The sequence below is a fragment of the Panulirus ornatus genome, chromosome 49 (assembly GCF_036320965.1).
Source record: "Panulirus ornatus isolate Po-2019 chromosome 49, ASM3632096v1, whole genome shotgun sequence".
Lineage (NCBI taxonomy): Eukaryota > Metazoa > Arthropoda > Malacostraca > Decapoda > Palinuridae > Panulirus > Panulirus ornatus.
In genome coordinates this window covers 4154060-4179740 of record NC_092272.1, presented here as the reverse complement: position 1 = coordinate 4179740, position 25681 = coordinate 4154060, and the positions used below count along the sequence as shown (strand labels likewise).

The 25681-nt window shown below is 36.5% G+C and overlaps 1 protein-coding gene across 1 annotated transcript; it reads left to right on the top strand.

Moving 5' to 3' along the window:
• Positions 1 to 517: 517 nt before the first annotated feature.
• LOC139764330 (DNA mismatch repair protein Msh3-like) lies at positions 518 to 23732 on the top strand. The gene is made up of 21 exons (XM_071690844.1): positions 518 to 650; positions 2146 to 2315; positions 4507 to 4708; positions 5764 to 5878; positions 6734 to 6901; positions 8820 to 8950; positions 10219 to 10478; positions 11510 to 11673; positions 12854 to 13060; positions 13295 to 13447; positions 14947 to 15121; positions 15353 to 15540; positions 15912 to 16032; positions 16257 to 16369; positions 17365 to 17461; positions 18947 to 19198; positions 19318 to 19475; positions 21227 to 21413; positions 22356 to 22467; positions 22926 to 23091; positions 23367 to 23732. Exons 2-21 carry the CDS (start codon positions 2190 to 2192, stop codon positions 23452 to 23454), a joined length of 3183 nt encoding a protein of 1060 aa, XP_071546945.1. The 5' UTR covers positions 518 to 650; positions 2146 to 2189; the 3' UTR covers positions 23455 to 23732.
• Positions 23733 to 25681: the final 1949 nt, after the last annotated feature.

Genomic DNA, 25681 nt, shown 5'->3' with positions numbered 1-25681 from the left:
AATTTACATTATTTAATCTTTAGTAAATCCATATGATTATTTTTTTGAAGTTCTGGTGCTAATTGATTATACTGAAATTAAGTATTAGAGATAAAAGGACTAAAAGAGGATCCAGTAGAGAGGAATCGGATGATGAAGAGATCAGAAGCGGACGATTTCAAGTCACTGTTCACTGCTAGCGAACAGTTCAGGAAGAGAAAAAAAAATCTTGTCAACACATTGTACACTTTCACTTTAAAAGTATTTGGGTCGCTAACATAATTAGAATTAAGATAATCAAAGAATTTTGTGTAGAATGGTAGATCGGCTTTCACTTGATATGTACGCAAAACTGTAAATTCATCGAAAGCACCACAGGTAATATGAGATTAGAGTAATGAAATATGTTCTAAGTCAAAAGCATGTTTCATTAAGGTTTCCCTGCGTAATAATCGCCATCTGATAATTATACCTTGTTCGCTGAAAATGTTTTGTGTTGATAGGGTGTGCGGGGGTGGTTGGGTGGTGTGGTCGCTGGCCTAACAACAACCAGCAGCCACAGGGACGCGGGAGATGAACGGTCATGGTATAGTAACAATAGTCTACGGTCATTAATAATCCAAGAAGACAAAAGTTATAAGTGCCAGCTGTTGATCGAGAATTCCCTCAAGGTAAGTTAAATGTTAAATTTTTAGTTTAGCTTCGTATTAAAACACTAATTTCGTTGTGGTTACACATATAACTCTGGAGCAGGATTTGGAGCATTGTTTTATATAGTGGTATTAAGTAAAGTGACATCCTTTGTGTGTGTGTCATGGAAAGTTAGGAGTTATTGAATGTTATACACTTATCACTATGCTTGTAAAATATCATAACAAGTTGGAGCACCCTTAGTAGCCGAAATGGTAGTTGAAGGATTCAAGCATTACATTAGTGTTTTGTGCAGGATCACGATGTGTCATCTGTTTGTGTACATCCTGCGGTACTTTGGCAGTGTATTACTATGAGCTTCACTAGTACATTTTAAGTGTCACTGAAAATTAAGATAAATCCTTGCTCTCTTGTTATGTCCTCTGGTTGTCCTATCTCTATAGCTTTTGAGATTTTAAAGGCTATGATCAGGTCACTCCTCACTTCTCTCTCTCATGTTTGGCAAATTTAAAGCAATTGGTTTGTCCCTGTAACTCTGCTGTCGTAATTTATGTACCATCTCTGTTGCCCTTTTCTGGAGGCCAGTGGGTTCCATCTTCATTGCAGGGAGACCAGTGGAGCCTGTCTCCAAACACAGAGACCAGTGGATTCCTTGTCAATGTATTGAGGATATTAGAGAACGTCTCTAGGGTTGGTGACCAGAGTTGATAAATATATTCTAGTTTTGTCTATATATTTGATGTGAACAACCTGTTAAATATTTTCTTATATACTTGATAGCCATTTTACTATTTGTTAGCAGATAGTTTGGCTCCTTTACAGTTCTACAAATGTGGGACTTCTGTGACAGTTTAGAGATAATGTCAGCTCTCAAGTCCTTTTCATACACAGAATCCTGAAGTTTCTTTCCTGTTAGGGAGTAATCATATTGAAACCTTCTTTCACTCTGTCCCATCCTCATGATAGGGTATTATAGGAAGCAGTCACCTGATTTTGCATTCTGAGACAGACTGAGGCAGGTTCCTAGTGCTCTTATTGTTGGAAACTGTACTCTCAGTGACCAGATTTATGATGATTTAACCTTGAATGTATCATATGCTTGCACTCACAAAAATATATGGGGTGGGGTGGGGTGGGGGGGGTTGGACAGTGTTTTTTGCAAACACTGTACATTGGGATTAAAAACTTGACAATTTGAGTGAATACTGGTTCGAAGGTCGACAACAATTCTGTGGATTATATCTGAAAGCCTGGTAAAATAGTTGTGGCATCTATGCAGAGTGTTTGTGGGAGCAGAAAACAATAGTTTTGTGAGACATGTATATGGCATGCAGTATTATTGGTTAGTCCTGCTCCAGGTAGTATCTTTTAAGTTATTTTAAAAGAGGTACATACATAATTGCAAGTTCCATTTAGTAATTTTGTTATATTTTTCATCAATGTTCTATTTTTTTGCCTTTGCAATTAAAAGAGTATGTTATGAGAACTGACAAATATTTATGTTTTATTTTTTAGGTATTTTTTTCGGGATTTTCTTTCTACACAGAAGTTTAGTGAAGATGTCTGCCTCAGGTGCCAAGAAGCAGCTTACTATATCAAAGTTCTTTGCACCAGTCAGGAAAAGTGGAAAAGCTGCTTATGAGACTGATGATGAAAAGCAAAATAATTCCAACAAAATTACTGAGGTAACATTTTTGTTTGTGAAAATTGATTTAAGAAACTAAAGCCTCCAGTTTGTATTATAGTTAAAAGACAAATGCAATTCGTATTTTTCCTGCATGTGTGATGCTTTACACTGGGGAAACTGCTATTCTGCTGCTTCTGAATTGGACTTTGAAATATTTAACTTTAATAGATATATAACAGCTGTATATGTTAAGATATTATCCTCAGGTTCACTAGTATTTCTGTGTATTTCATATATTATCCCCTGCCTTATGTGAAATCTTTATAAAAAGAGTGTTCTACATACTCTAATGCAGTCTATGATCTCTCCTACCAGCATGAGAGATTTTTTAGGATATTGTCAAGGAAAATTGGAGTTTTGACCAGTGAACCCTCTGTGTTTTCTGTAAGGAAGCACTGGCCTTCCTCATTCTTTGCTATCCATTTAACCATGTTAGTGGCAGGTTGTGCATTTTAGGCCCACCATCAGCCAGAGATGACATCTTTGACCTACTCCAATCAGCTGCCTGATAGGACAAAATTCTTTAGGATGGCCTTCTGCCAGAATGGTTTATTTCAAATAAATCCTGTGAAACATTATCCTTTTTCAATCTCATCCAGCATGACCTCCCATTACCCGCAGCAAACTACATGAAGGTCCTCCAATGTTCAGATGACCTCACAATCACATCACAACACCCTAATGCTACTTCAGCAACAACAAACATGCATCACTACATTACTCAGGTGGGACATTGGCACATCCAAAAAGAATGTCTCTATTTCCACAAAAGTCTTCAATCACCGTTTTGACCCCAGACAGACAAATCCAGCATTCACCCTCAAGTCACATCAATTGAACACTCATCAAACAAAACACCCACCTTCTTAGATATCACATACAACTCATGCCAGACTTTCACTCCACGCACCAGTAATAATAATGCAAAATCAACAGGCAAACTAAATTCCCAGATTTGGACAAGAATTTATCCACATATTATAAACTTCAAACCAGAGGTTTTGTTTCATACTGTGTATTCTGCTTATGTTAATTGTAAATTCCACAAGACTTGCAATATATTCAAATAGGGAGTAGATATTGGCAAATGAGGCCATTTCTTCATTTGTTCTTGGGATTGCCTAGCTAATGTGGGAAATGATGAACATGTATGGTTGAAAATGTCATTTATGTCAGAAGTAAGAGAAATTATGAAGTTTAAGTGAAATTTCACTTATGCATCTGAGTCTTAAGTTGATAATAAATAGTTAGGGGCAGGCTCATAACAGGAAGCAAATGATATAATTTCCTACAGAGCTAGTGGGATTGGCTTATTGATAGGCTTTTCCAGGGGAAATATGTACAGTATTATGTGACTGAATGAATTATTGAAAGTTTAAGTTCTGCTGAGGTCTTGTTTCCTGAAACCTTGTGTTTATATAACACCCTCACCAAGTAGGCCTAAGCAAAGTTAATACTATCAAATTCAGGTATGAAAAAATCAGTTAACCGACAAGCATAGCATATTTTTAAGATAAGGAGCATGAAATTTCGACAAAGTAGTATTATGATTTTTTTTTTTATAAAGAAAGCAAATGTTTCCTAAAGTTTAGGATTGCTTAATGTAAGCAGAGAAATTTTCTGTTGACACACTGTGGATTTTGGAAATGGTGTTATCAGTGGACAAGGATAGAACCATATCCAGAATGTGTAAACAGCTTGAGTAGAATGCTTCTTGTATGTATTAATCTTGGGACAGCTATGTGCCAACTACAGTAAAGTGATGCAGGTATATGGAAAAGTCTTAGATTGCACAGCTACTCAGATAAATTAAAAAACACTAGATGCCGTTTTTAGCTTTGCTATATAAATGCTAGTATTTTAGAGTAAGAATTGCTTGTATGTTGTTGGTACGTAATTGGTTTTATACTTACCTCTATAAATTTTGCCTTATCCAGTATATTGCTGGTTTAGTATACAGTAGTGGTACAGTATATCGATACTTATTTATATCTGGCTGTATGCTATATATCTAGCCGAACCAGATATCTGGTATTTAGCATTTCAGAAAGGGTCATGTATCTGGTGTTGCAGGTACTTTTACAGATGCCTCCGGTACTGAACTAGTGTTTAGTATTTCAAAACATTTTTTCTTGTCTTCATAGGAAATAATACTAAATAGCTGTTAACTTTAAAGGTTTCTCTTCCAGATCAGTATATCACCGGCTTTAAAGCGAACAAAGAGGAGTGATCCAGAAAATGTAAAATCAAAGAAATCCTCATGCAAACGATCTAAACATGAAGATGACAAGAATGGCATTTTTAAAACTTCTGATATTAATGTTGATTGTAGCCCCAGGAAAGCATGTCTCACACCATGGACCAAGAATAGGCTTCAGGCTTTTAGTGCAGGTATGTGGTTTTTGTACTTAGTAAACTGAAATATGAATTTTGTTATATTCACCTATGATCAGAACCCCATGGGTTTGGTCTTAAGAGAATTAGCCATTTTGATACCTCCTTTTTACTTGAACAGTGAAACATTATAATTCTCATAAGGCATTCATCTTGCCACCTTCTTATAACCATTTTACCTCTAAGAGTCAGGTCTTTAGCTTTAGCAAGCAGTCTTTAGCTAACAAGTCCTATCATAATAGCTAAAGCTATTGCTGTTTTGCAAATCTGTGAAACTTGTATCTATATATATCCATGAGGCTACTTCAAAAACCTAACATTCTACCTAAGATTACAAACCCTACATCATACCTAGGAAGAAGCCTGTTGGCCACAAGCTTTTTATATCTATCTTTGAGCTTGCTGATGTGTGCCTTTGGGTAGAATGGAACTTTCATTGGTATGTAAGAGGAGGATGTTGAAAGTGAATGTGAATGAAATTAAGGCAATAGTAATTGAAGGGATGGGAGATCACCATTCAAGATGAGATTGCACATTGAAGAACTGGAAATAATGATGAATTTGAATGCTTGGAAGTAAAGTTTAGTAGGGATGGAATTGGGGAAGCTGAAATAGAGTCACACAAGGGAGAAAACTAGAAATACGGGTGAGTAGGGAAATGAGCATAGGGTATGCAAGAATCTTGCATAAGGAAATGAAAGAGTATGTAGGTCAGAAGAGTTAGATAAGTAAGAGCATTATAAATGGATAACTTGTATTTTTGATGTTGGTAGAATAGAAAGAATGAAGCAGTGAAAAGGTTTTGTGGTCCTGAGAAATCTTTAGAAAGGCCCCCCTTTTCTGTTCCTTCTTTTGGAGAAGTAAAAACTGGAGGGAAGGATTTCCAACCCCCCAGCTCCCTCCCCTTTTAGTCGCCTTTTACGACATGCAGGGATTACGTGGGGAGTATTCTTTCTCCCCTATCCCCAGGTATAAAATTTTATTCTTACGTGTAAAGATTTCTTTTTTCCACTTCTCAAACATAATGTTTTAAAAAAAAGATTCTCTACCAGAAACAGCAACAGAGGATGGAGATGACATAATGGAAGTACATCAGGACCATCCTCCATCAAGAACATTTAAGAAGGTCAACCAAAATGAGGTCAGGAGCAAGTTGGATAATTTCAGGTGTGTTATGCTTGATATCTTATTGCAAAGTGAATCAAACTTAGCTCAAACTGCCTTTTTTTTTTTTTCTTTTAAACTATTCGCCATTTCCCGCGTTAGCGAGGTAGCGTTAGGAACAGAGGACTGGGCCTTTTTTGGAATATCCTCACCTGGCCCCCTCTGTTCCTTCTTTTGGAAAATTTAAAGAAAAAAAGAGAGGGGAGGATTTCCAGCCCCCCGCTCCCTCCCCTTTTAGTCGCCTTCTACGACACGCAGGGAATACATGGGAAGTATTCTTAATCCCCTATCCCCAGGGATAGGGGATTCATTATAAAACTGCCTGTGCATAGATAATTGGTGTCTTTTGCTTACTAACCCTTCAGCCAGGGGGTTGTAATCCATGATACATATATGCCGTTTCTGCTAAGATAATTACAAGACTGGTCTAAACTCTTTGATTTTCTGTTTCCTAATGCAGTTTACTTGGTCTGTCATAGTGATTATCAGATTATATCAGTTTTTCAGGAATTTTGCAGTACCTTCAGCAGCTCTTATTTATTTTTTGACAGTTTGATGTGCTTTTTCAGCTAGTTTCTTGATCTTTCAAAAGTATTATATTGTTCTTTGCTTTATGTAGGCATCAGTTGTAATTGCATAAGTAAACTGTTGTATGTATGGAAGTACTTCACCATTATGATATCTAAATAACATTCATTTCATTATAAACCTGATCATGTAACTCCTGTAATATTTTACTAATTGTAGATAATGCCTATGTAGACAACCAAATTGCATAAAGCAGATTTTAAAGCAGATTTTCGTATAGTATTTTTGTTCTAAATGAGAATTTTTTGAAATGACCCGATCACAAAATAGGAGTGATAGCACTACCAGCAGCCAGCAAGCAGAGTCTCTACCAGTCAAGTCAGGGCCTATGAAAGCTCTTCCTGGAATGAAGCTCACTCCTTTAGAACAACAAGTTGTCTCTATAAAGAATGAAAATCCGGATGTGATTATTTTTGTGGAATGTGGATACAAATACAGGTAGGTATGTCTTTTATGAAACTGATTTTGCATGAACCACAATAGTTTGAATGTATTAATTTTATCTTTGATATTGATAAATCATTGCATTTTTAGTTGGTATCTGAAGACCTTGCATGAGTTATATTGAATAAGTATTTGCAAATGAAATCTTTTTTCCTGATGTGCTTGATATAGATTATCTTTTACTGATTCTCAGACTTAAATACCTCAGAATACTTTTGTCATTTTGCCTTTTGTTCTGAACCTGTCAGGAAACCAATAAAACAAAAACTGAAAACTTTTCATATGATGAGGGATTTGCAATTGGTACTTCAGCAGTGATTTTATATATATATATATATATCCTCTGAAGCTTTAGCACACAGCAGTGGCTTCCAGTAGTCTTTTGAGACCTTGTATCCAGGTGCCCTTAACCTCTTCCTTCCTTAAATACTTCTTGATGGGACATATTCCAGTACATTTCCATTTTCTCACACTTGATCTCTGTTTTTTGCATGGTTAGAATTGTTGATAAGCATTTTTATAAATTTTCATGTTGAGGATTTTTTGTAATTCATCCCTCTTTGATATGTTGTATCATGGTGCTCAGGTGCTTGTATAAGCAAGCATAACTGCAGTAGCCATCCATATATTTGAATTATTTTATGGTTTCAGATACATTTTCATGCAATCATTCCATACTCAACATACTTCATGTGGCTGTGCTCTCATGCTTGTGGGGAAGAACACAAAGGAGAGAAATTTAGGTTTTGAAAATTGAAAATCTTTTTCTCTGCAGGGTGTTGTCCTTTTTTTTTTTCTTTCATTCCCCTTTTTTTAATTTTTTTTTTTTCTCTTCCTACCTATTTTTGAGTTGATGCCCACAGTCTGTGAATTTTAAGAAGCTGGAAGTGAGTGGGTCAGTGATGTTGTCTCAGTGTTAGTCACTGATTGGCCAGAGATGGGCCTGAAATGAGTAAGCTGTCACTACCATGGGGAAGTGGTTAGCAAGTAATGGGAAAGACCAGTGCTTCCTCTTGAGAAGTGCTGAGGGTTAGAAGCTCCTAATGCTGATTTTCTTTGAGATATGAGAATATCTCATGCTCATGGGACACTGCCATAGAGAGCAAAGGTTTTTGAATTCTCAAAACCTACATTTTTCTCTATAATGAAAACAGTGCTCATATCAAAGGCTTCAGCATTGCATCTACAGCAATATAGATTGTGTTGTTTCTAAATTGCTGTGCTTTTTACTTCTTGAGAGCCATCTTCCAGTGCTAGATTGGAGTTTTTAAAGAATTATTCACTTGTGCTTGTGATATTTGATAGTTTACTACAACCTTTTTGCATTTGTAGAAGATATTACACTCCAAAGAACTTTGAATGCTCTCCAGAACACTGTTCTTCATGCTCATCATTCATAACTTGGTTTTCCCTTTTTAAAGGAGTCTTTTAGCCATAAATGTATTGTAATGATTTATAGAATGAGTTTTGGTATTCTCGTACATAATTTTTTTTTCCTCTGTCATACAGACTTAACGTAGAGATATGTTTATGAATGGTAGTTTCATAAGCTCGCCATCAGACTGAAAGACAGGGATTTGATTTTGAGCAAGACTTAAGAAGCCTCATCAGTGACAAGCTGTCTAGGGACAAGCTTTTCATCCCATACATTCCTTATTTTTCTTGCTTGGACTTGTACCATCTATTGCTTCCCTGATAATGAAGATTTGAGATAAGCTCATGTTACCTACTGGTATACTTTAGCAGTATTATGGAACTTTGTTACATTGGTTTTTTATTATATAACATTATTTGTTCATTCACAGTTAGAGGCCAATGTATTTGATTACATGAAAAAAAAGTTTATTTAAAGATTAATCTGATGGAGAATTAAGTAAGAATTCCTCAGAGTCACACTACCCCTTTTTTCTAGGTTTTTCGGAAAAGATGCTGAGATTGCATCCAAGGAATTAAACATCATTGCTCACTTGGACCATAGTTTTATGACTGCAAGCATTCCCACACATCGCCTCCATGTTCATGTACGAAGACTTGTTGCAAAAGGTATGCCTAAAGTGATTGGATACTCTTTAGGTCAACAATATGAATCCTATTATATAGTTGGCATGTAGCATTGTTTTTGTTTAGCTTATATGTATTTTGCAGGTTACACAGATTGTTCATTGGTTTCTTTTTATACCAGTATATTGGAAATCTGGTGTTCCTGCACTTAGAGACCACTATATAGGGCTAGAACTGTGTTTTAGTTTTAGAAAATGAATTTCTTCAAATATGTATGTTTTTGATTCACCCAATGTGAATGGGAACAGAGGACATGTTAATTGCAGATGGTATGTGTAGATTTAAAATGTTGCATTGATAGAGAATATTCAAGAGTTCATACCCAGATTCAGCTTTATTGCTGAAGCTGCTGAACACTTACTCCAAAATTGTTCTGCATGTATCTTACATAAACTTACACCTAACATCACCACAATTCAGCTCAGGTTTGCCCAGTGTATGTGGTGGGTGAAGTGATTGCAACAAAAGTCCCATAGAAAGATCCTGGGGAAGGAAAGTGAAAAGAGTGTCTAGATATAGATAATTTTTTCATGGCTAATTGCAGTTCCTGCCTTAGTGGGGTAGCATAAAGAACAAATGTTCACATCTACTCTTAATTGTTATGTATAATGTACCAAAACCAGTGCTAGATTTCCACACCTAAGCCCTGCAGACTACTCTATAATTTACACACGACCACATCGTTTGACCTGGTGCAGCCCAGGGACAACAGATCACCTCCCATATACAATTGATCCCTTTCATTTTATCCCATGCATGCCTCTCATTCTTTTGACTCTTCAGGCCCCAATATCCCAAAGCCTCCTTTATTCTGTCCTACCTGATCCTTCTTATTCTCCTGCCTTGCTCCCTACACTTCTAACACATTATCATTCTTCGCTCATCCTCTCTCTGTGTTCATGAACGATTTCAGTACCTTGTGTGTATGTGTATCTACTTATTTACTTCCTGTACCAGTTATGCATCAGTGAGGTAGCACCAGGAAACAGATGAAGAACAGCCTATCCACTCATATGCACATGTATATACATTAAACAGCCATACATGCACATATACATATCAACATATATACATACACATACACAGCCATATACATGTATACACATGTACATATTCATGCTTGCTTGCCTTCATCCATTCCCAGCACTACCCCACCCCACAGGACACAGCATCACCACCCCTTGCATTGATATCAGAGTGAAAATTTTATATATAAAGCATGAAATAAAAATTGTTGATTTTATTCATAGGTTACAAAGTTGGGGTTGTAAAGCAAACTGAAACTGCTGCTCTGAAGGCAGCTGGCAGTAACAAGAATGCACCTTTTGGTCGTGAACTCACAGCGCTCTATACTCGTTCTACTCTCATTGGTGAGGATGTAACACCTGCAGCTGGTGGGGAAGCTGTTGGTGATGGAGATATCACTGAAGGAGCCACAGCAATGCTTCTGGTAGTGTACGAAGGCAATAGTTCTTCAGGAAAGGATGGAACTATTGGTATTTCAATAATTGTAAGTAACTATGTCCCACAGGGCATTCCACATTGCTAATAAATCAGTAATGGTATACAATAGAAAGTTGAAATGTTTGTACAATTTTTTTAAAAAAGTAAAGGAAAAAGTGGAAGTGATGAGATTAATGTAAGAGGAAAGTTCTGTGCTGTGAAGTTGAATAGTTGTGAATACATTATATTGAAAATGCTAGGTATTGGAAGTAAATCATATTTAGTAGTGTAAAGAAAGGGTGCTTTATAGGTACTTGTATATATACATGTTGTGTAAATTTTTGATGTGCGAGGAAAACTATGAAAGCAATAAGTAGTCTCGTAGTTTTCCAGCCACTTCACAAATTTACACAACACATATGTATGTGTTGTGTAAATTTGTGATATGGGAGGAAAACTATGAGAAGCAATAAGTAGTCTTTATCAGAGAGTAGTGCTTGTGTGCAAGTAGAAAAGAGAAGGGTGAGTGGTTCCAAGTGAAGCTAGGTCTGTGAATGGTGTGTTGGGTGTCACTATGTCTGTTTAATTTCATTTCATTTTTGATGGGGTGGTGAGGGGAGTGAATGCATGGGTCTTGGAGACAGGAATATGTCTGAAGTCCGTCAGGGGCAAGGGGACCTGGGAGGAAAGTCAGTTACTGTTTGTGGATGACATGTGCTGATGGCAAATTTAAGTTAGAGACTGCCAAAGCTGGTTTCTAAATTTGGGAGAGTGTATAAAAGATTAAAGTTGAGAGTAAATACAAGTATTGGATAATGTAAGTGTATGTTAAGGAGTAAGTGCTTGTGCTTGTTTAGGAGAGTGTGGAATAACTACAGGATGTTTTGAGATAATTTGGTAAAATGTTGAAGATGAAAGTGAATGGTAACCTAAGTAAAATGAGAGGTTGGAGATTTTTAAGGATTTCATATATTTAGAGAGTATATTTAGTTAAGGTGTCAGATTGGATGCTGAGAGATCACTTCATCTAGGTTCATCCCCCTCTCTTGCTACTTAGTTTATTGGATACTTGATGTTGATATTGTTCTGTCATTACAGGCCATCCAACCAAGCACTGGAGATATTGTATATGATGTCTTTGATGACTCCTCCATGAGAACAGAACTTTGGTGTCATTTAGATCACATTCAGCCAGTTGAAGCTATAGTACCTGCAAATATATCAGATCTCACTGTAAAAGCTATTACAGCAGCCACGACAAAGTAAGTTCATTTGCTTTTTTTATGTTTGGCAAAAACAACCGAGGTGTGAGCTATAGGTGGTCTTTTTTGTATAAGCTTGGATTTAGCTAGGCCATTGCAGCAGTCATTGTTGGAGCCACTCTCCTCTCTTATCCTACCGACATTGGAGTTTCTCAGTGTTCTTTCTGTCGCCTTCTCTCCATAAATGATCTTCCTTTAAAATCTAACCTTATTCCACTATATATGGTTCATGTCTTTAGTTTTTCTCCCCTCTTAACTTTCTTACTTGTTTTCTTTTTCATGCTGAACACACATTTTAATTAGGACCTGTGCAGTATCTTCAAAGAGGGATTTAGAATCCTGGTTAAATTCAGTAGTGCTGAAATGTAACTTGCACCTACTTCTTTTTATAAAAGTCACTCATTTCCCTGTGTTCAGTTTAAAACATCACAATTTGCCCAGAACATAACAATTATAATGATTATAGATGCTATAGAAATGTAAAGATATGAATAATGGATCAGCAGTTGAAAGAGAATAATTCCAAAGTTTTATTAATCTTTGTGATTTATTTAACCATGTGCAGATAAACCACAAAGTGACAAAGAGGAAACAGCATAATGATCTTATCTTTGCAAATGACATATCATTGTTGTCAGATGTATAAGTGCATCATACAAACATATTGGATCACAATATTGTGAAAATAACTGCAACATACAAAGAGGAACTAACTGAATGTGAATGTGATACAGTAACTGAAGTTAACAAGAAGTTGAGCATCATAATTTTCCATCACAAGAAAACAGATTGGAGAATGATCATTGAAAGGATTGTAGATACATATACAAATTGGAGTGAGATCGCCAAAGGTAATAACTTATAGATAAACATGAAAATATTCTGTGATGTTATAAGACAAATAATTGATAAGGATACCATCCAAAAAGACAAATAGTGCAAGATGGAAGATAACTTGAAACAAAAAGGAACGAATGAAAAGAAACTATTTCTTGTATCAGAAGCAGTGATACACAGACTCCCCTTTAGATATTTTAGTCACTACTGTAGGTAATTGATGTTCTGTAGCTTTATATTTTATTTTTTGCTTTTCATCCTAGTATGTATTCACAGTGTCATGAAAACTATTTTGCTGTTGATACATACTATTAATTTTGTGTATATTTTCTTTTTGTCTTAGGAATGAGGATTGTATTCGAATTGAACGATTGAATGTGGCAGAGTTTGATTACTCTCAGTCTTTGAAACGTTTATGTGAATTATTTGAGGATGAAGAAGAGAAGATAAAGCACATATCAGGGCTTCCACCAAATGTGATAAGCTGCCTTGGGGCTACCCTTATATATCTTGCAGAATTCAAATTGGATCGTATAATAAAAATGGCTGGGTATGTTATTCATACTATTTTCCTCTTTACTAAGGGCATTACATAACCTTACTATTTCTTTTGCTTAGATTGTGAACTTTTGTAGGACTGGAATATGCTTTTCTATCATCCTGAAATACAGAATTTCTTGCAGAATTATAAATGTTTTTGATGGTTCATTAAGGAGCAAATTCTTCAAAAAGATAACAGTTGTTATGGATGATAGGCAGTGTTTATAATGATTATCATTTCCAGATCAATTCATAAGTATAGTTCAAGCAGTCACCACATGAAACTTTCTGGTGCCACTCTGCGGAACTTAGAAGTGTTGACGAATGCAGTGGATGGTGAGACAAAAGGCAGTTTGTTGTGGGCACTTGATAAAACACAGACTAAATTTGGGTCCAGGTTAGTTTCATATTTTTGTTGTATGTTTTGTGATGATAGAGGTATATATGGTGTAATTCTCTGAAAAAGTTTAATGTTTAGATGAATATTACATATATTTTGGAATGCTAATTAACAAGTTCCTTTCCTGTAAGGATATATATATAATTTTTTTATGCATTTCTCTGCAAGAAGGTAGATTAGCTAAAATGAAATCTCCATTGTATACAGTAGTGTCCACACAATGATAGATACTAATCTATTCTATGACCACCTTAAGCATACTAAGTGTACTGTACCTTTGTCTACTCTTTTACCATATCTTTAGTCATCTCCTGTTCCTGTTTTGTTTCAAGGTCTTTTTGAGGCTACCCAACTCTTGCAAGAAATAAGAAGTCTGTCATCTTACATGGTCCAGTGTAGAAAAACAGTAGGCAGTAGTTGGGAGGCTGCAAATGATCAGGGAGTTATGATACCAGTACTACCCGCCTTTGTATCAGGGGAGTTGCAACATCTGCTTAGTATGCCAACACTTTAGTGCTTGTCATGTTGCACTCCTATGACCCAGGTAGATGTCTTTTCTTTCTGCCTCACTAACATATGGACTACTGGCATTCTGTCCACAAACACTCAGTCTCATGTTGTCTTATGTAACATTTGACAACACTTAACTCATGCTGCTCATTCTTTGTAAATCTACATTTTCTTGCAGTGAGCACTATGCGCTATCCCTGCCTTTTGGCAAAATGGTAAGAGTGGTAGATAGAGATAGTAGGTAGGAACTTTTTGGTAGGAGCATTAGAAAGAAGTAGTCAATGGGAACATCAGGTAGGAGTCTCTGCAAACACTGCACTAGACTTGCCCTCTGCCAGTGGCCTGTTAAGAGTAAGGCACTAAAGGCTAAGAAGTGGCATTGGATTTCTTTAGTTATAGAGACTATTGCTGTGGCCACCTCTTTGAGGGAGTTCCAGTTGGAACAGGCATCAGATATATAGATAGGTAGATAGACAGAAAAACAGCTTTAATAGTGGGATATGTATGTCTGTATTGTGACGATATGTGAACTGTTTGACTACAGTATCGATGCTGCTCATCACCTGTTTTATGGGAATCCTGTACTTTTAGCCCATTATAGGTCTCAGAAGTTTCCCCACATATCATCATCATCACCTCCCCCCTGTCGTGTACATGCATATTCATATTTACAGTTTTCTCACCTACATGCATAATCATTTTCTTTCTGTATGACATTTATCTCACTTTTTACCATCACTGAGGGTATACAGATGATTTGTCTTGAAAAATCATCACATTATTTTCTTGTTGAAATTTCGCTGATGGAAAATTTTGAATAATTTATGTTTATGTTTATTTTTCCAAAAGAAGGAACAGAGAATTGGGCCAGGTGAGGGTATTCCCTCAAAGGCCCAGTCCTCTGTTCTTAACGCTACCTCGCTAATGCGGGAAATGGCGAATAGTTTGAAAGAAAAAAGAAAAGATGTTTATTTTTACCCCTTTAGACTCCTTCGACGCTGGATAGTTCAGCCTTTATTGAGCATAGATGAAATAACTGAACGTCAAGATATGATTGAGGAGCTGATGAAATCTGATGCACCAATTTTGAATAAACTGAAGAATGTCCTTTACAAACTGCCAGATTTTGAGAGAGCTCTAACAACCATTTTTCACAAAAAGGTACGGTAAACCAAAAAAAAGTATGCTCACAACTTCACAACATTTTTTGTTGACATGTTTCTAGTTACCTTATGAATATCATCATTGACAAATCCCTAGAGGCCTTTTCTTTTCCTTCCTTAACAATATAAAGCAGATAATCAGCTCAAGTTCTCTACCATCACAACCACTCTTCCAGTGCTTTTTCTGAACTCTCTCATTATAAATGCATTAACTTTTATCCCGTTTCAGTGCAGTCCTCATGAATTTTGGTTCGCAGTGCAAGGATTAAGTCGTGTGCATTCTGAGCTTTCTAGAGTCGGTGGCAATATAGAAGACCATATAAAAACATCTGGTCTGCTAGCTCTTCTTCGGGACGTTGTGGATGGTTTATCTACTATTGATTCATTTGCAAACAATATTAATGAAGCTAGTGCCAGGTAAGCTTATTTCATGGATATATTATTTCTTTACAATGTTCAATAACCATCTATAAGTGTTCATAGAAGACCTGCATTCTGTTTAGAGCTTTTATAATCATTGTTCATTTGTGAGAGCAAAGAGTGGAATGAGGTCATAGGAGTGCATAAGGGCTGAGTATGTCACCATGATATTTTAATGTTTCTTAGGATCTTTTTAAAGGTTTCTGCATCCCAAGGCTATGCTACTTTCAATAGCAGGGAAATGTAGACCCCTTTGGAGTGAGAAGTTCTTTGATAAGACTGTACTCCTAGGTATACAACATTCCAAATTACCACAGCCAAAGGTGACTTTTCACTTACTGTGTAACCTCATATCCTTAATCTTTCAGAGAAGGCAAGAAGACAAGCCTCTTCAGGGATTATTCTGAATTCCCCAGAGTTATACAAAGACAACAAGAAATAACTGATGTGAAACAACAACTAGATGATCTTAAACCAGAGATTGCCAGGGTATGTAGGAGAATTTTAAGAATGATTCTTGTAGCTCAGAATTTCATAAAATGCCATCATGAATATGGCAGACAATAGCCAAGATTTTTGTATCATTCAGATATGTGTGAAAACATCATATGATAATTTCCATACTGCTTCATGTGTGCTGAACAAATGCAAATTATAGATTAAGAGTAATTCTGTCTCTGTGTATTTACAATATTTTTTTTTTATCCTTGCAGATACTTAAACTTCTAAGCTTCAGTTACACAACAGTATCAGGGCTTGAATACCTTGTTGAAGTAAAGAATTCTCACTTAAATGCAGTTCCGAAGAACTGGGCCAAAATTAGCTCGTATGTATCACAAAAACAATAATTTTTACTGCAACTAAGGCTTTTGATGAATTACATTTCATGTATGATTAGTTCTTTGTAATGAATATGTTTTATTGATATATTAGTATGAGGTTATTTTCATTGTATATTTTAGGCTTTCTCTGAGCACAGTAATATTGTAGCTGTATATTATCCCTCCTGATCCACTCAGGGGTTTGAAATATGACTTTTTATGAAATTTAATGTCTATTATTCCTTATTAGGTTTTGCAGTTTGGAGAGACAGGTTATTTAGGATGTTTGTTTGAATGTAGGAAACACTGTGGAGATGGGATATTTAAATACCTGGGAGCGGACGTGACAGTGAATGGGACCATAGGTGTGGAGGTAAGTCAGGATGGGTGATGGGAGCATTGTGGAATGTTTGGAAAGAGGCCACTGTTTGGGAGGGTGTAAAGGTGTATGTTTGAATGTTTAGTAATCCCATTGATGTATTAATGTGAGGCATGGACTATGGATAAGAATATATTGAGGAGTGAGGGTGTGTTGAAAAATGAAAAGTTTTAGGGCAACATATTTTGTGAGGAGTATTGATCAAGTGAGTAATATTGGGTTCAAGAGAGTTGCAATAATAAGAAGAGTGTGATTGAGAGCTAAAGAGGGTGTGCTGAAATGGTTTGGACATATGAAGGGAATGAGTGAGGATAGATTGTCACTGAGGATATATGTGCCAGAAGTGGAGGGGACAAGGAGAAGGGGAGACGAAATTGAAGGTGGAAGGATGAAGTGAAAAAGATTTAGAGTGGCCAGGGCCTGAAAAATAATGACTAGCATCACCTGCAGGGATACATTAGATGTAGAGTATGTTTCCTGATCTTTTCCACACAAGACACTCTTTATCAGTAGTCCAATACTTTGATGGCAAATTCATGGTGTTTGTAATTGTACTATTTACATGGGCAGTATATTATTAACAAAGTCCTCTTCATAGACTGTAGAAATTTTTTTCCACAGGACAAAAGCTTGTTGCAGATTTAGGTCACCTGAGATTGAAAATTTTTACGCTAAATTACAGCGGCTGCGAGAACAATTACAAGCTGATTGTCACGAGGTTGGTTGAGTTCTTTGTGCTTAGTAAGAAGTAAGATTTGTTGATAGAAAAACGTATTTGCTTTTAGTTAGCTTGGCTTGTATATTTCTCCATTTTAAGGCTGCTTGCATATGCTTCTTTGACTAGGTATAAAATCTAATTACTGAAAGGGTAGCGTAGTCTATATGAATTACAGTACTAGAATGGGTTTTTATTGTACTGATGAATGAAAATTTGAATAGGATGTTAGTCAAAGGAAGAAAATTCTGAAAATATCATAAACCTTGCAGCAAATTTGAAGAGCAACATTATTTAGATCACCTGAAGTACACGGTTTCAGATTTAGAGAGTTTAAAGTGTGATGATTGTATTTGAGTTGTAGGTTATAGGGGCAATGATAATGTTAATGTCACCATCCCTCCCTCCTCGTTTTCTACCATTTATGCCACCTTTTATGCCACTACTTCTGTTATTTCCTCTGCCACCACATCTTTCACCATTACTACCTCCAACACTTCTGCAGCTGCAGCTACCACCATACTACCATTAACCCTGTTACCACCTCTGCCACCACCACCAACTTTGCAACCATCTATTCCATCCCATTACCTCTAACATGATCACTACCTTTTCTGCTGTGTTTTCTACCACCTCTGCAGCTGCCTGTTCCACCCCCTTTGCCACCACGTCTACAACCACCTGCATCACCATCTCTACAATCTTCTCTCTCACTTCTCTTGCCATGGCCACATCCTGTGCTACCACCTCTTTTGCCATCTCTGCCACACCTCAGTTCACTTCCCAGTTATGTAATTTCATGCTGACATATCACTCATATGTCTTAGGAACATCAAGCAGGTGACATTAAAGGTTCTTATTCTCATCCCTATTTTTTCCCTCCTTTCTTGCTTATGAGACCTTTCTGCCTCTAAATTGTCATCTGTCATCACCCACAAGGGTCATTGGCTGCTGCCAAACTAAGCAGGGTTAACATATAAGTGTAGTATCAGGGCACACATATGTCCTCACAGCTTCAAGCAAAATTGCACTTGAACTAAAAAATGAAAAGGGAAATAAAATCACATTTTTTGGGATAACTGTATTAGGTATTCTGTATCTAAAACTATTCTGTCTACTTAGGTACATGGAAGAGTATTAGCAAAAGAATAGCTTTTTTAACCCTTTTACTGTGGCAGTCCTAATATTTACTGTACACTGTATGTGTGGGTAATTCTCAGATATTTTGAAAAACACCTCCATAAGTTTGTCACTGCAACTCACTTGAACATAATTTATTAAATTGAATATCATGAATAAAGAGTTTGTTTGTGCAGGAAAATCCTCACATCGTGGACTTTTACCATCATATCCATAACACATCACCAGTATTGTGTGGTAATCATGATAACATGCTTGGGTTAAAATTTCTCTTATTTTTCAATGAAAATTCTTCTTTTTAATAGAAGAGTAGTGTGTTATTTGAAATAAAATTCTCTATGATTTCAGGCATGGCTTGCAGTTTTAGAATCATTCTCCAATCACTATCAACAGCATCGCCAGGCTGTAAGATGCCTCGCTTCTCTTGATGCTCTGATTTCACTTGCAAATGTTGCAAAAGCTCAGGGTTACTGCCGACCTCAAATTTTTGAAAGCAAAAGTGGTAGAGGGATGCTGAAAATTCTCCAAGGGCGACATCCAATTGTCAGTCAGTTAAAACTGGCGGATGAACAGTATGTTGCAAATGATACTCATTTAGAGGTATGTTTATATTATAAAGTAGATGCTGTGAGACTATATTTGTACTCTGAAATTTCAGTGTCAATAAATTTAGTATTTAGTGAATAGTTATCTAACGTTTTAATGATGTCTTTTTCTAGGTTGATGGTCAGCGGGTAATGCTTGTGACAGGGCCAAATATGGGTGGAAAGTCATGCTATATGCGGCAGGTGGCACTCATAGCCCTCATGGCTCAGACAGGGAGCTATGTTCCTGCAGATTCAGTAGAGATGTCACTTTTGGATGCAATATATACCAGGCAAGTAGAAAACAGAAGCAGAGAAAGGGTAAACATAAGATGGAATTGGGAGGGTAGGTTAAGGATGTATGGCTTTTTGATGTATTTTTGGAAATGGTCATAACTTTAGTATTTTGAAAAATACTTTGAATAAACTAGGCATGTAATAGATTATTAACCAAAAAGCCTTTTATCAAGTAATGAGAAAATTGCAATATGAAAACTAGAATTTTTAATCATTTGTTGGGAGATATTGATAATATATTTCTATTATTTTTTTTATTATACTTGATCGCTGTTTCTTGCATCAGCGAGGTAGCACCAGGAAACAGAAGAAGAATGACCCATCCACTCATATACACATGTATATACATAAATGTCCATACACTTGCATACTTTGTCGCTGTCTCCCGCATTAGTGAGGTAGCGCATGGAAACAGACGAAAGAATGACCCAACCCACCCATAGACACATGTATATATATGAACGCCCACACAGACACATACATACCTATACATTTCAATTTATACATACATATACATACACAGATATACATATATACACATGTACATATTCATACTTGCTGCCTTCATCCATTCCCATCGCCACCCTGCCACACATGAAGTGGCACCTCCCTCCCCCTGTGCGAGTGCAAAGTAGCACTAGGAAAAGACAACAAAGGCCACATTCATTCACGCTCAGTCTCTAGCTGTCATGTGTAATGCACCGAAACTACAGCTCCCTTTCCACATCCAGGCCCCTCAAAACTTTCCATGGTTTACCCCAGACGCTTCACATGCCCTGGTTCAATCCAATGACAGCACGTCGACCCCAGTATACCACATCATTCCAATTCACTCTATTCCTTGCATGCCTCTCACCCTCCAGTATTTTCTGGCCCTAGTCACTCAAAATCTTTTTCACTCTATGCTTCCACATCCAGTTTGGTCTCCCGCTTCTCCATGTTCCCTCCACCTCTGACACATATATCCTCTTTGTCAACCTTTCCTCACTTATTCTCTTTATATCTCCAAACCGTTTCAACACACCCTCTTCTGTTCTTTCAACCACACTCTTTATTATCGCACATCTCTTACCCTTTCATTACTTACTCGATCAGACCACCTCACACCACACATTGTCCTGAAACATTTCATTTCCAATACATCCACCTTGCTTACAACCCTATCTATAGCCCATGCCTTGCGACCATATAATATTGTTGGAACTACTATTCCTTCAAACTTACCCATTTTTGCTCTCTGAGATAATGTTCTCTCCTTCCACACATTCTTCATTGCTCTCAGAACCTTTGCCCCCTTCCCCACCCTGTGACTCATTTCTGCTTCCATGGTACCATTCGCTGCCAAGTCCACTCTCAGATATCTAAACACTGCACGTTCTCCAGCCTTTCTCCTTTCAAATGTACATCCCAGTTAAATTGTCCCTCAACTCTGCTGAACCTGATAATCTTGCTCTTATTCACATGTACTCTCAGCTTTCTCCTTTCGCACACTTTTCCAAACTCAGTCACCATCTTTTGCAGTTTCTCACTTGAATCAGCCACCAGTGCTATATCATTGGCGAATAACAAGTGACTCACTTCCCAGGCCCTATGATCCCCAACAGACTGCATACTTGCTCCTTTGGGGATGAGAGGGCCTGTTTATGTATATTTTTTGCCAATGCCTTGTCATATCAGAATGTGAAATTCATACTGACAGTAGCACCAATGGCCATTTTACTCCTGAGAGTCTTTCATTTCTCAACAGAATGGGTGCTGCAGATGAGATCTACACTGGACGCAGCACATTCATGGTTGAAGTTGGAGAAACTGCAGACATCATGCATGAAGCAACAACTAATTCACTAGTGATCTTAGATGAACTGGGAAGAGGTACTTCTACGCACGATGGTGTAGCTATTGCCATGGGAGCGCTTGACTTCTTCCTCAATCAGGTAAACATCATTCTAAATTCATCATTACTGTATCTTTCATGTACCCACCTTACTAAAGAGTGAATAGGTATAAAAAAATTGACGTAAATGAATTTTGGTTAAAATGATTATTAGATTATTCATTTTATTACATTGATCTGAAAAGTCTCCTTAGATTTCATTCATATGTACAGTGGATGAGTCCTTTTGGATAAGAGCAGAAATCCAAAAACATAATTCAACTTTTAGTAAAGGATCATCTGCCATATCATATCAATGTGTATGTTTAAGTTGCATTAGATATGTATTTCCTGGAATAGATCCTCACATATATGATCAGAACACAATTTCATAACATCCTTATTTCTTGACAGGGTTGAGTGAAAGCAGTCCGACTCATAAAATCCTCCAGATAAACTTTAAAACTTGATCTGCTTGCTGCTGTGCTTGTTCATTTTCCCTCTTCTATAGGTATTACTTTGGTTTTCACTCCTGCATTTGTGGCCTCCACTTGCTAAACCATGCTGTACTCATCTGTTGCATCACATGATTACTACATGGCTGTTGGCAACTTAAGGGTGGGCCTTTTTGTTAACCGTTTCCCCCCTTTAGATATTGAAGCCTTGTAACTCTACCTTTTCATGTCTCTCACAATGAATATGATGTAGCACATTTCAAAAGACAGGTTTTCACTTTCTCCAAAATTCATAAATACTTACTCTTGTTCCTTCTATTAACCTTTCAGTCACCTTTTTGTTTCAATGAAGGCCCAGCCATGGTGTGGACTTTTGCTCATGTCTAGAGTCCCCAATGTAAAAGAAAGAAAGGTGAGAAATTGAGGTCTTGGAATGATGGAAAACCACTTCACTTCAGGCTTTTTGTCATACAATCCCTTTATCATCCATGCAGATGCTTCCTCATTATCATATTTCTTCTCTAAATGATCTCTTTCAACTCTCCCAGGTGAAGTGTCTCACAATATTTGTGACCCATTACTTGCCCCTTACTGAATTTGAGGAGCTGTACCCAAACCAAGTGGGCAACTTCCATATGTCCTTCATTGTGAATGAGGAAGGTTAGTATCTTATTATTTTACATTGAAAATCTTGTCTTTTGGATTTAGTGATAGGTTTCATGTTTGAAAATTCTGTATGTTCTTCAAAGTTTACGTAGAAAGATAAGCAGATTTCAAAGTTTATATAATGAGGTGCAGATGTTTCAGTAAAATTTACCATTATGACTATGTGAGCTTATTTTGATTCATTACTTTGAACAAAACATTTTCATGTACTCTAATGACCTTTCTCTTTAGATGGGGGCCATGGGAGTAGGAAAAAATATTTGAAAAAGCTCCTTTTTGTTTTTTATCGTATGATTAGTAAATATAAAGATGTAGACCAATATTTTTTTGTAGATTAAGAACCTGTTAAATTTTTGTATGGATATTTAGCCGCTGCATGCTTGAAAGTTAGTTATATTGACTTTCAGATGTTAAAATTTGATGATTTCAGTAGAATATATTTTTCTAAACAGAAGGTGAAGGTGTTGACATTGTAACCTTCCTGTATCAACTGACATCTGGAAGTGCGGGTCAGAGTTATGGGTTAAATGTAGCACGTCTTGCTCAGGTGCCACACCCAGTACTCTTGAAAGCTTCAGAAAAATCAAAACACTTGGAACAGATCTGCAGAATGAGGAGGTATGAAAAATATTTTTATTACATTACTCTGAGGATTGTTGTATCATATCATTAGGTTGCCATTAGTTCTTGACAAGTAGAATTATAATAGCACCTACTTAGCGTATGAATATTTTCCTTTTACGTTTAGTTTTATTAAAGTTGCTGTTAATGAAATACTGTAAATGAATATTCTCAAGATAGTTTTAGTTTTAAAGCAGCTGAATGAAATATTGTAAATGCCTTTTATATCACCCTTCATTTGCAAGATAACCTAATAAGTGTATTCATTTCAGAAAGGGAAAAGAAACATTCCAGTCACTCTTCAAATCCAGTGAGAATGCCAGAGAAGTCTTGCAAGAATTTCTTAGTGCAAACTCTTGAGCTTTTGCAGCTAAGAATAATTTAAGGAGTCCATTTAAAGCCCCCTCATTAGATTAGAAATTTTACCATTTTGTAAATCTGTCAGAACTGCAGTGTACTGTTACAAAATATTTATTCATCGTATGGGCAATGTCAGAGTAGACTGAAATTTTATGAAGTTTAGCATTTGAAATACAGGCTTAATAACATTTGATGTATTTAAGACTCAAAATTTTTAAAGATCTGTATTTTGAAATCTTATTATTGGAGAACATATGCACTGGTATTGTTATACAAAATGATAATGAAAAAATGGAATTTTAAAAGTTGTCTCTAAGAAGAAAGTATATGCTACATGTAAGATATTTCACTTTATGTGAGTGGCCACGAGATGAATTAGTTGTTCATTATTGTGTACGTTTTATGTATTATCTTAAATTTCTTAGAATTTTATAAAAAAAAATATGGTCAACAGCAATGTACAATTTTTACTGAATTTTGAAAACCTTTTTCACAGATAGGAGTCACAGCATTTTGAGCTGTTTGTTACCATTTTTATCAGAACACCACAGAAATGTATCTAACAGCACATTATATTGTACTTCCAGGTGCAATCTCCTTACTTTCTGCTCAGGTAGTCCCTTCTGTCTTTTTGAAGCTCTTCTTGTGCTCAGGATTCCAGCTATATCCACTGGATGGGACAACAGGTCATGAAGTTTAGTAATGCTGTATGTGGGGCGAGTACATGGCAGTTGAGCTATAACTGTTCAGTCTCATCATTGTGGTTGTTTCATCTTGGGTATGAAGAGTCTTGAGATATGTTGAATCATTATTGGTAGTGCTGTAGGTATGGATGATGTCCAGAACATGAATAAGAAAGTGTAATTCCTCTGCCAGTAGTTCATCTGCTTCAAACTAAATTATGCTTCACTTGCCTAGTCTTCCACCCTTTCACAACAAATGTAAGAAAAACTGCAAAACAAGCTAAATAAGAGTACTCAGAACTATCAGTGGCTGCTTAGCAACCACAAAAGCTCAACACTACATAATGTGACAAAGATCCTCATGATACTCAATACTGCACTCAATTATTTGTAGTAGCAAAAGACCCCTCCCATCCAAACAACACCTGGCAGGCTGGTGTGTGCACATTTGTGTGTTTGTTTGTATACACACAGAAGTCAAGAGACAGGGCAACACAAGTGTAAAAGTCTCTCCCCGTAAGACACAAATAGTAATTGCACATTCTTACATTGCTCGCATAGAGAATGGGAAGTATCTTATACATCATTTAAACTGTTGTAAAAATTTGATGAATTTGTGGATTATGAAATTTTGAAGGAAATGATGTATTTGTCATTTTTCATCTTCGTAAATGTTTTGGGTGATGAGGAATCATCAGAGCTTATAAAAACTGTTACTTTGCAGATGTTTAAGAACTTTTTAACTAAATTTTCAACTGATGCTTATTAGAAATTATAGATACATGACTGTGATTGTATTTGATATTTTACCATGCTTTTAAGATTATAAATATTCTATCTGTCTATGATATTAACATTTTGTATAGATCTAGATGTAGCTGAATAATTTTTTATTGAGACTACCATCCTTAGTTAAAAAGTTATTAAAAAAGATATTACCATGGAACACATTGAATAAGAACTGAACAGAAGACATTTGATGTATGTGTTTAAGTTGTAGGACTGAAGTGGCAGAGGGAGCATTGATGTTTCTGCAGAACAACTAAAGTATGTGGAAGTGGGGAAAATGAGAGAAGAATCACTCAAAAATAATGTCAGTTTTTGACGAGTTGATAATCTAGTGTGATAATTGGTCTCGTTTATTTAAAGGAAAATATATCAAAGTGGTGTAGTTGATAGATGATGAAGAGGTAGGACAAACTTAACTGGGTTTGGTAAGTGCATCAGACAGGGCTGCATCATAAAGCTAAGTTTATACCAAAAATTTTATGAAGATTCAAATTTTTTCTTTTTGGCCTGTTACCTATCGATCTATATCTCTGATGCCTGTTCCAGTTGGAAATCTCTCAAAGGGATGGCCAGGCAACAGATTCTTCATAACTAAAGAACTCCAGTGCCGCTTCTTAGCCTTTAGTGCCTCACCCTTAATATTCCACTGGCAGAGGGCAAGTATAGTGCAGTGTTTGCAAAAGCTCATACCTACTTCTGCTTAATGTTTCTACTTCTGTCTTCTGCTCCTACCATTTTGCCAAAGCAAGGCTAGC